Here is an 11,848-nt window from a genome sequence, read left to right as displayed (position 1 = left end):
GTTTCTCCCGGGTATTTTGGCATTCCTCTCCTTTCCTCTCTCCAATACAGCCCAAAATTTCCACGGAACTTTATTCCGGTCAGGTTTAATGACAAACAAGCAGTAAGTGAATTTGTTAAGTGAACTGTTATAATTTTGCCTCATTTTGTTTATTTTACCTTAGTTCCCGATGATCCGCCACAAAACATACGTGCGACTGGAATCGAACCAACAGTCCTCAAAGCTTACTGGCGTCCAGTGTCCAACGAAACCATAAACGGCATTGGACTGGGCTACAAACTTTCTTTATTCACCAGTGCGGGTACCATAATCAGGAATTACACTTTAAACGCTTCTGTGTTGTCGTTAGAGATCACTGGGTTGGATATATGGACCAACTATAGCATCAGAATGGCGGCGTTTACCATCGTAGGAGAAGGACCATGGAGTGACTTAATAGCTGAAGACACCGATGAAGAAGGTCAGTCCGCCTTCACGTCCACAAGTTTAATTTCCATTCAAATTTTCTTGCAATAAGTTAGAAAAAATTATTTTACTGAATTTGCAGTCGGTAGACTGAATTGCGCTCCTGGAATTTGGTACAGTTCCATTTAGCCTGCATAGCTGGCGGTATTGTGTCGATGCGCGATTAATTTAAAAGTTTTGGCGGCGGAGCCATGATCCAAAAAAGCGAGTTGGGGACGAGGCAAGAAGCTCGAGAGTCAATTAAAATATAGCCAATGCGTGGCGGACGTCTTAAGGGGAAAAGTATGGAAGGAAAAGGAAGGGCGACTAAAATGGAATGAAAGCGTTATCCACTCCCTTTTCCCTTTTCCCCTTTTTTGCACCTGCCGCGCAGGCTAATTAAAATGCATCGAGTTTGTCCCTTTGACTTTTCATTCAAAATGACTATTCCTCATTCATTAAACATGCTCCGTCTTGTTTCATATCTAGTTCCTTACAAAGCTCCAGCTAACCCAACAGGAACGGCAATATCCTCAACCTCCATCTTCCTAAAATGGGATGCAGTTGATTTACCGAACATTCGGGGAATTCTGCGTGGTTACACAGTCTACTATGAAGAAGCCTGGAGCTCAGTCCACCCGAGCGTATTGCGAAACGTCAATGTGGATATATCTGTTACTGACGTCCAACTTATGAACTTACACAAATATACCGAGTACCATATTTGGGTGACAGCTTTTACTACTAGACAAGGATTGAACAGCATTTCCTTGTTTGTACGAACGTTGGAGGATAGTAAGATATATTATTTTTTTTCTAAATTTTACAGCGGGGTTGGGTGGTATGTTTTTTAAGCAGTGGTTCCTCCTTTCTCAGGCTCTGCAACTGCTATAACGGCTGAGGCATTGTGCCTTTTTACGTGATGCCTGCCTGCCCGTTTCTAGTGTCGGATATTTTAACGTTGACGCCAATCGTAAAATAAAAGCAGACTTCTTCAAAAATTAATCAACGCTTGCTCACTAAGACGAATCAGTTGTTATATTCAGCCAATCAGAAACGGACAAATGTTTTATATTTAAAAAATAATATCATTAGTCTTCGGTGCCTTAAAAAAGTGACCGGCATAAGCTAGAGGGTAAAAAATATATTAATGTGTCTCCATAGAACATACAATTGTCGGTCGGTTAGGGCGTTTCTCGTCTTTCTTTCTGTTTTGCTAATTTGTTGCAGTCATCCAGTTTAGCTGACAAGTATTATTTTCTTTTCCCCAGTTCCCGATCGTCCTCCTTTGTACATTACATACACTTCACCAACCTCCACCACCATTCTCCTCCACTGGAGTTCAGTTCTTGCGCAGTTTGCGAATGGCATCATAAGGGGTTTTAGAGTGGAGTACCTAGAAATCGGTCTGTCGAATTCCACAGTCAAGACTAGAGAGCGATTCCTCGTTAACTGGGTTCTTTTGGACGGACTTAAGAAGTTCACCGAATATTCTGTACGAGTTTGCGCCTTTACGTCCGTGGGATATGGAGCAGAAAACATTATTACAGTTCTCACTTCTCAAGATGGTAAGAAAACAAAAAAGTTTTAATGGTAATTACTATTACGGCAGAATAGAAAAGAAGTCGGCCCTTAGCTTAGAGTAGGAATACCAACACAGGAGTATTCAAGGCACAAAGCCCCAGTGGGCCCTTTGCAGCTAGTCATTAACACTCTGTACAAATCCCTATGTTAGAGACAAAGGGACGAACAGGGACAAGAGAAAACAATAACTCACATCGTTTTAAATGGTGATTTACTTCATCATTTGATGCAATTTTTTCCTCCTTTCCTTCCTTGAGGGAGTTGTACAATATTAGCTAGACATTTCTAAAATTGGGTTTGACAATTTTAAAATTCTACGCTGTATGGAAACATTGTTTCAACAGGCTAAAGGCGTCAAGAAACTAATGAAAACCTTTTTTGAACCTAGTTCCCAGCAAACCCCCAAGTAGCATAAATGCCAAAGGTCATGTATCCTTAACAACCATTCCCGTCAGTTGGCAACCAATCGATCCTCAGCACATCAATGGAGTTTTGCTTGGTTACAAAATCAGGTACCAGGCCGTCGCATTTGGCCAGGAACCAGCTGAAGACCAGCCGGTCCTCGAAAAGAATGTTGGCACATCTGCTTTGACTGCTATTTTAGAAAACCTTGACATATTTACTTTATATCGTGTGGATGTGCTGGGATACACAGTTATAGGAGAGGGACCAGCAGCTACGGATTATGCAGGTTTGCTTCAGTTAAATACTTATCGTACCTATGCAAAATTTGGAATCAGTAATTGCACAGGAGCCAAGGACAATAAATTCGAAAAGAATACGCAATAATGAAAAATACACGTTGAGGTTAGGTGACATTTGATTCAGAACCTATTGGCTCGTTAAAAAAATAGAACCAATTTATATTTTTTCATCTTAATTTGTTCTAAAACTGAATCCTGTCACATCGCTGGCTAAAAATAAAAAAAATGGCATTATCTTAATAAGATGCTTGTTAGTGACGTCATCGACGATAATAAACGTATTTGATTGAACTTAAATGAGATTCAACACTCGATAAAAGTGATTTATTTTATCCCTTCTGTACAACTTAACGTATTTCTCGGTACCACATGGAAGAAAAAAACATTCTTTCATTCATTACCTCCAGTTGTAAACTTCATTGATTATTTCATTTTCAAAGTTGTGATCAATCGATCAGTGACCGAGTATTGTTTGCGTAACCTGAACCTTTGTGTAAATCCTATTACAAATCAACTGGCTTGATGAACTATTAAGTGGTATAAACAACTTTTGATACAGATAATTGTTCAGCTAATTAGTATACTAATTAGTATACTCATAGGTTCCATTTCACAACTACGATGATATATTCCCGCCCGATCTACATGAGCTCATGTCCGCTCATGTTTTTTTCGAGTACTTAAAAATGGCTTCTATTGCATACAATCTTTAAAAGAGATGATTAGGAAAAAACATTGTGCTTGCAAAAATCAGTTGATTGTTTTTGAGTCGTTGCTCATATAAGTTTTAAAGGCATTTTGTTACCCTTTCTTTTTGTCCCCATTATCATCCTACAAGAAGAACAGTTTTAATTATTGAGAGTCATAGATTAACACAAACTTTATACCTCATTTGCAGAGACCTGCCGTTGTTATAAGCGCCTCACTACGAGCTGGTATGAATTTCCACCTTATGTCCAAGTACAAGATGACAACATTCCAAGCGGGCTTATTCCACCAATCTTGAGCAAGCTAGCAGTCACGTGTTGTCAAACCTGTCAATCTCATGGAAAGTCTTACGTGGATTTCAATTCCAATGGCCTGAATACGTCTGCACGACTTCGTGATTTGCGCACGTTCAAGTCTAGTATTGGTAACCCCACAGATTTTTTCTTTCCGGTGTACGGATTTAAATATCAGACTCACTTTGCTAAAGAATTTGGTTACCATGGTCTGGTTGAATCACCTGGAATGGCGTACATTATCAATACAAACACCCAGGATGACGTACCCAATGCAGTGTTGAATAATATCATTTCCTGTTGGCCAGCCGTGACACTGTTTATAGTTATTACCTATTTATCAGGACTTCTTGTATGGGCAGTGGTAAGTCGATAGAGACTGTAATAAGAGATATAACTACTCGGTTAGTGTATTATTTTTCTGAGTTACAAAAAAAGAGCGTTGAAATGTTTTAGAAACGTCCTTGAGAAACACAAGAGGCAGGCGAGCGTTTCTTGGCCGAAAAAGTGTCCTTCAATTGAAGAAAAAGGACTTTTATTAAAATTTAAAATGTTAAGTTTTTAAGCCACTTGGCGGCGTCGGGCGCGTGATTGCGCAATTGTACTTGTGGGTGCGAAACTGGAAATTCTCCAAACCACTTCCCTTTGAGGAACAAAAGACGTGAAGACCCGAGACCCGTTGTACGTTCAACTTAACGAGAGACTTAGCTTAAGATCCGATCTGGCGTATAAGTAGAAAATTTGACTGGACCATCCATTGGTCTACATTAGACGTAAAGATTTATACAGCTGTTCCTTGGAACTGGTCAAAGGTGATGGATGAACGAACTTTCGTTTAAATTACATCACGACAGGGGGAATAGCTCTACATTAGCTTCTTCCTGTCTTCAAGATGGTGGGGAAAGCGGATTGAAAGGAAAACCGTAAAAACCGCGTGGGGGCTTGGGAAAGAAGGGGAAGGGGTAGTGGAGCCTCTCCTTTTCTCTCTTCCGGCTGTTTTCTGCTCGCGTTGTAGCATTTTCGTTGCTCCCCCGCTTTTTTCGCTCGTCAGCACTGACCGAGAGCCAAACGGGACCAAACATTTTCAAAAACTTTATGTAAATGGTAATCAGCCTCCTGTCTCTCTGACTGTGGCTAGATTTATTTTACTTTTCCCTTGTTATTTCAAACAGGAGTCTCCGTGCAACCCACAAGACTTCCCTTCGTCATTTACTAAAGGAGTACCTGAAGGATTTTATTGGGCTTTTGTCTCCACGACAACCGTTGGGTAAGTGGCAGTCACGTTACAAGTTACAGAGATGTGTATAATAATCCTGTTCACTGACAAAGCCTTCATTAGAGACGTTTATATTGAAAGACAAGGACGACATGCAACGAGAACGAGATTTAACTCGTAATCTTAGTCGCCTTGGAATCTAATGGTTTCTAATGATAGCATAAACTATAACGAACATTGTGTATAAGGTTGGAGGTTGAAGGTTGTTTATAGTGGATATTGCACTTGACTTATCCAGCTAGTTTTCTCTACTCATACTTCAAAGCAAATCAGATCTAAATGGAGTATAACAGGATTGAAAACCGGAACTGGCAGGAGGCAACCGGTTGGCTATTAACAAACGTGGCCAAGGATTTGAACTCGGGACGAACGAGAACAAATCCAGGTGGCCAGAGCGGGACTTTAACCAGGGACGTCTAACGGACTGCAAGTCCAGCGCCCTGGCCACTCGGCCACGCTGTCCCCTGAGATTAGACAAAAAGACTAACAAAGTGTTTTCTTGTCAGGTATGGTGACCGCGCACCCATCTCTTTTATGGGAAGAATTCTCGCAATAGTTGTGATTCTGACTGGGTTGGTTCTCTTTAGTCTGGTGAATGGAATCTTAGCCACATCTATAACAAGTATCGCTTTGGAAACAGACCACAAAATTTACGGTGCAAAGGTAAGAGACACGCCGACTATGGTCACGTGACTTTAACAAAGACTTAAAATAGCTGTTCGATCAGCCTTGCCTTCAATTTGTAAGTGTTATTCTATATTGGGTGTCCGATCTACACCAAAATCCGGCTTCCCTGAACCACTTTTGTCCAAGTGGTCCTTGTAATTAAGAATTGTTCGCTAACTTACCGTAGAGCCTGCTAAGGTTAGGGTTGAGGGAGGTAGGGCCAGTTATAATTAACATTTTCTATAGGAAAACCCCTACAGCTCACCAAAATAATAAAAATCGTTCTTTGTTGGAATAGCATAGTCTAGTGCATGATCTTTAGTGCATTAATCACCTCAAGTTACACGCAATAAAGAAAAACGCAAAGAGAAACATTGAATGAATTTTTTTTGTGTCAATTGATAGCAGACGGGCTCTTTTTAGTGCTCACTCTTTCATTCCATTTATTTGAAGGTCGCAGCCATCGCGGAAACACCTGAATACAGAATGGGGGTTAGGAAAAATGCCAGAATGGACGGAGGTACTTCAACTTGAGTACGGTGAAAAAACAAAAACAAACAAAACAAACAAAAAAAAAATAGTATGTGATTGTCCAGTCGGTTTGTTTGAAAATCGTCTCTAATTATTTTGAGGGAAAATATTTACATGGACACAACATTTCATGCATTATTGTTTGTGATTCCAATTTACGGTAAATGCAATCCTCTTTCAATTCTGCTAAATAAAATAAAAACCGGCTGCTGAGACAGCGACGGGGACGGTTAGGAGCGTCATTCAGTTCGTGTGCGAAAAACAGGTAGCAATAAGTAAAAGCGCGAAATCTTCAACCAATCGGAAACCATGTAAAATGCAAGGTATTCTTTTACTGATTTCTTCCCGATGTCTTCGTTTCGAGGCCTTTGACAATCGCATTCTGAATCCTAAATTTGTGTAATAAAATCTGTAATCATAATCTTAGTCATAATCATAATCCTTAATCTTAATTCTAAGTAATTATAATCATAATCATATAATGATTATCATTATAATTATTGTAATCAAGTGTTATAAATAATGGTAATTGAACTGAGTGGAGTGCAATTTGGTCTGAAATCATACGCGTGATTTCAAAATCGAACGAGCGCGCAGCGCGAGTTCGATTTGAAATCACAAGTATGATTTCAGACCAAAATTGCACGACACGAAGTTCAATTACCACTTTATTACATCCATTTTGAAATCGCAGAATTTAGTCAGTACTAATATTTTATTGATCGAGTAGCCGGTTTGTTAAAAAGCCGAAACAAAAAGGCTTTTACGTCTCATTTTGTATTCGAAACAGAAATGATGCGATATATAGAACAAAAATGGTGCGATTTAAAACAGAAATGATGCGATTTAGAACATGAATGACGCGATTTAGAACAGATGCGATTTAGAGCAAAAAATGGTGCGATTTAGGAATAAATCACACTGCTGAGAGCCAATCAGATTGCACGGATAGCCAGTGATTTCAAAGTGGATATAATAAAGTCTGTAATCGTAATCTTTAAAATGATAATCCTAAATATAATTAAAATCATAATCATAACCATGATCATCAATACGAACTGAAAGAGTAATTTTCAAAGGGTATACTATCGTTAAAAACACCTAGAAACGAGACTTTACCAACTTAAAGTTTCACTACTGTTTGGCCAGTCAAAGGGACCGGCAACAGCCAAACAGACAGCCAACAAATCACTTTGCGGTTGTTTTAAACGACTCCGCTAATATTGTGTTCTTTTTTTTTTTCAACAAACAGAGTACAGCACTTTTGAGGATATCTTCACAGCTTTGCATGAAAGAAAAGTTACTGGTGCTTTGATAGATACATACAGCGCCGGAAGTAGCAAGGATATATTTGCTAAACACCATTTTAGAGTATATAAGGTTCTAGATTACTCTTCTACCTATGGAGTTGTCATGGGCAAAGGAGCCAGAAAACTTAGAAAGTGTTTCAATGATTTAACTCAACATGTCTATGCTAGCGAGATTTCAAAGCACATTCAGATGAACACGGAGCAGTTAAAGGTGATAATCCTGTTTCTTTGTTTTCTATGACGAGGCATCTAGCCGAACCAGGGCATTATAATACATAAAATACATGTTACAGTTCCGCTAAACTCGAGTATAGAAACTTGATTGTCTGCACTGTTGCTGTGCAATCAATGTGCATTACAGTGAGTACATAATTTCTGCATTAAGCTTTGATCGGAAGAAATGAATTCGTTGTCAAAGAAATGAAGTGAAGTTAAAGGACGCCATGTTGCCCTACTTTTCACTAAATATTAAAGTGTCGATCTCACTCAGTACCTCTAGGGTTTCCCACAAGTTGTTCGGCAACTTTTTGGCAACGTCTCGTATTTTGAGCAACTTTGTGCATTCTGAGCAATTTCTAGTTTTCTACTAAATCTGATATATTGGAGTAGCTTTTAGTGCTTAACTTGGCCTTTCTTCCATATTTCACAATGTTTTAGTAGACAATTTATGAATTTCCTGTTAAAAAGCAGCCAGATCCTCACCCCTGTCGCAGATAATGGAAGCAAGATGCATGCTGCCGGGCGGCTAGGATAGCGGTATTTTTTTAAGTAAACTCAAAATGGCGGTATGAATTGTTTTGCAGGAACCTGGCGATTCGCTACCAGTAGAGAGATCCACAGGCCTCTTCGACAGTGACAGCGTTGTGTTTCAAAACACCCTGATCTTAACAAGTTCTCTATTAATATCGTGTCTGCTGCTAGGAATTATGTATGAAATAATACGATACACTAGATCAAGGGCAAAGATTAAGCCACATGGTAGGATTTTTGAATCAAATTCTATTATTAAATTAAATTACGTTTCTTTTTATTTCCCTCCATGAAAGCATGCGCTTGGTAAAGCACCCAATAACATCATCACATCACATGATCATGATCATCAATGATAATCATAATCATAATGTTATCATAATCATAATCATAATCATAATCCTAACGAATACAAATCTGACTTCTGGACACAGTAAGATACTTAAGAGCCGACCAAGTTCGGAAAATTGGTCTTAGTGAAACACTCGGATAAAAATTAAACAACCGACCAAGAAGTGCAGATGTACCCCTGCATACCTCCCCTAGGTCATTTCTTGATAACTTCTCCTCGTCTTTTTGGGTAAGCCACGCAGCTCACTCCTACTTTACTTTAACTGATTTCTCTCTTAGAATCATGGCACACCTCTCTGAACGAGATGAAAGGAGTGGTTGAGAATTTTCATCAAAATATGGTCCTAGTCAAGAAAATTATCTCTTCAAGACATAAAAAGGAGAGGAAAGCGTTACTTTTGTTCTACCAAACGGAACCAAAAAGAAAATATGAATCGATGGCGATAATTACAGAGGACCTTTTCACTAATTCACTTTCTGAAGAAGACGAGGCGCATTGCTAACTACTTGGTACCAACCGATGCAGTCAGTCACTAAAACAAAGGAAATTGCTTTTCAGCGAGCAGCCTTGCCCTGTTCCAGGGTCCTTAATTTCATCTTTTACATGGGGAAGGCCTATACGGAGAGGCTCCGCCCGAAAGGGGTACTTTTTTTTTAGGCTTCAGGTATATGAAAGAGCAGGGTTTTCACTAGTTGAAGTACATGAAAGTGTTGGGAAATCTGTCATTTTTGTCTGTAAAATGACCTCTGTGGTTCATTCATATTCTTTAAAAAGTGCATTTATACTGCAGTTAAAAGGGATCCAAAGTTTGAAACTAGGTTTGTGGAAGGGGTGACATTTGTCAATGAAAGGTATACGAAAGGGGAACCATGACTGCCAAAAATATTATATAAAAGGGCAAGGGATTGGGCCTTGCGGGGGAGCCTCCCTGTATAAAACTTTGTTGAGTACGCCCCATCCCCCACCCCAAGGTGACAAAAGGGACAATGGAAGTGTCACTGGCAATAGCAGCAAAAAGCGCAGTTATATCCATCTTGGACCCAAGCTTTTGTCACTGAGGTCGCGATAGTACTTCAGAAGCTTAAAAAATCGAGAAAAAGGATTTCAAAAGAAGGACGTTTTTTTACTAGCCACTTGTTTTTCTATCCGAATTTAAAATAATGTGAATAAACTGTCTTGCGCTTTTCTTTTCTAAATTTCGCTAATCAGGAGCATGATGGGGCATTCTATTGAAAGGATGAAACATTGTGTGTTTCTACACACTCTCAATTTTTCAAGAAACAGCAATTAGCAAGGCTTGGCATTTCGATGTATCAAATATCATTATCAGAAATAAAGTTCATAAAAAGTACCGTGAAGTTCCGAAAGTAACGACCCTCGTTACATTCGGATTTAGCAGCCTTTTTCTATCGCTACTTTTGGAGAGGCTCGCTACTTTCAGGAGGTACTAGCTATTTTGGGGTAGCTAAAACGTGTATCGTACATGGGCCGCACGAAGTTAAGACAATAATGTCACATTTCCTAAATCAACGACAACAACTACTACTATAAATCATTTGTAAATATTTTGTTAAACAGAAAGATGTTTTAAGTTCAATTGTTTTGCGTTTTTTTTTGTTGACATATTAAATCGTAAATGCCTGGATGGTGTAGATTGCCAAGTTGTGCCGAGTTTTTTCTTACAATCTCCAGATAAAGGCCGCATTCGTTTGTGTAAGTGCGGCGTTTATTCGAGGGAGGAGTTTATTTGTTATTTCACTCCGCGACTGGCAGAGTTTAAACTCAAGGGCGGCGTAACGAGTATATACGGTATAGTACTCTGAAACCCTTGCCGACCTTTAGATTTTACTTGAAAATAGTCAGATTTCGAATTCGTCGCGGCCGCTGATGAGAAGCACTGAAGACCCATTTATAAAGTAAAGTATTCACGACAAGTTAATCTGGTTAGAATAATAGCCGATGAAGTTTAAAAGAACGCGAATACATTTTATTTATGACGTTTTCACTGTCGTTGTCGTCGTGGTCGCTGCTCTCTCTAAATGTGGATATCTACTGTCGCGTAACGGTTTACTTACGTACGCGCGTAAAATTTTCGTGCTGAAGTAAAATAGCATCCTCGGAGACCCAGGGGGCAGATTGTGGGGGCGAGGGGAAGTCTAAACGGGCGGAAAAAATGGCCGTCGATAAAACCCGGAACACGGAACATTCCGGAACATGCCGGAACATGCCGGAACATCCCGGAACATACCGGAACATGAAAAAATAAAAATAATTTTCATGAAAAAAAAAAAAAAAAAAATAATAATAATAAAATAATTTTTGTAAAAATTAATAATGACGTAAAATAACAAAAAAAAAACGAAAAATAATGAAATAAGCAAGAAAAAGAAACTGGTATCCTCTCTGAGTATGAGAAAACAAAATTTTGTCGCAACAATTAAAATTTGTTGGGCGAGTGAGGGTTCATGCAAATGACAGTAATGAGTGAAGGCTTGCTTCTAAATTCAAAATATATTAAAATATATTAATGTCGCGAGGAGGGGGATTTTTTAAGCTTTCCTCACACAGCCACCCCTTTTAATTGTTTGCCATGAGTTAATCATTTGGCGGTTATCCATTTACGGTTCTGCGATGGTCTGAAATGTCGGTGCAGTATATGTCATGTCAAGCCAAGTCGGTAAGTAGCTCATTTCAAGCCAACATATAGTCTCCTTATATATAACCGACATTTGCTTACTTGAGGTGCTTTGCTTCACTTGAGGTTGACATGAATTACTTCAGTACAGACTAGGCGGCTCTGTGAACTTAAGAAGAGTATAGGGGCTCCTGTCTTTGGATTTTAGTGGACAATACTCACATTCGTAGTAGTTTCTATACTGTTTACAGTCAGCATGATATTTCAGACGTCTCCTCAGAGTCGCAAGAGGAGTTTGCGGGGAGACGGCTAAAATTCAGGCTAACTGATAACAGTTGGAAACTACCGCTGCGCTACCACTGCCACTGCAACTATTCACCGCGAATGTGAATCTTTAATTTAATTATCCAAGTCCAAAGCGACGAGCCCCTAAGCTCTTCTAACGGTCGCAAAGCCGTAAATTGATAACCGTTAAACCGCATGGCAACCATTTACAAGAGGTAGCTGTGTGAGGAAAGCTTGAAAACCCCCTCCCCGCGACCCATTTTAATATATTTTGAATTTAGAAGCAAGCCTTCACTCATTACTGTCATTG

General features: G+C 39.3%; 1 protein-coding gene across 1 annotated transcript; it reads left to right on the top strand.

Moving 5' to 3' along the window:
- Nucleotides 1-1,970: 1,970 nt before the first annotated feature.
- LOC140923946 (uncharacterized) lies at nt 1,971-9,120 on the top strand. The gene is made up of 9 exons (XM_073373961.1): nt 1,971-2,037; nt 2,417-2,719; nt 3,631-4,097; nt 4,906-5,000; nt 5,516-5,672; nt 6,129-6,195; nt 7,459-7,727; nt 8,320-8,494; nt 8,897-9,120. Exons 1-9 carry the CDS (start codon nt 1,971-1,973, stop codon nt 9,118-9,120), a joined length of 1,824 nt encoding a protein of 607 aa, XP_073230062.1.
- The last annotated feature ends 2,728 nt before the right edge of the window (nt 9,121-11,848 follow it).

Source organism: Porites lutea, chromosome 14, assembly GCF_958299795.1.
Source record: "Porites lutea chromosome 14, jaPorLute2.1, whole genome shotgun sequence".
Classification (NCBI taxonomy): domain Eukaryota; kingdom Metazoa; phylum Cnidaria; class Anthozoa; order Scleractinia; family Poritidae; genus Porites; species Porites lutea.
This window is presented reverse-complemented; position numbering and strand designations above follow the sequence as displayed.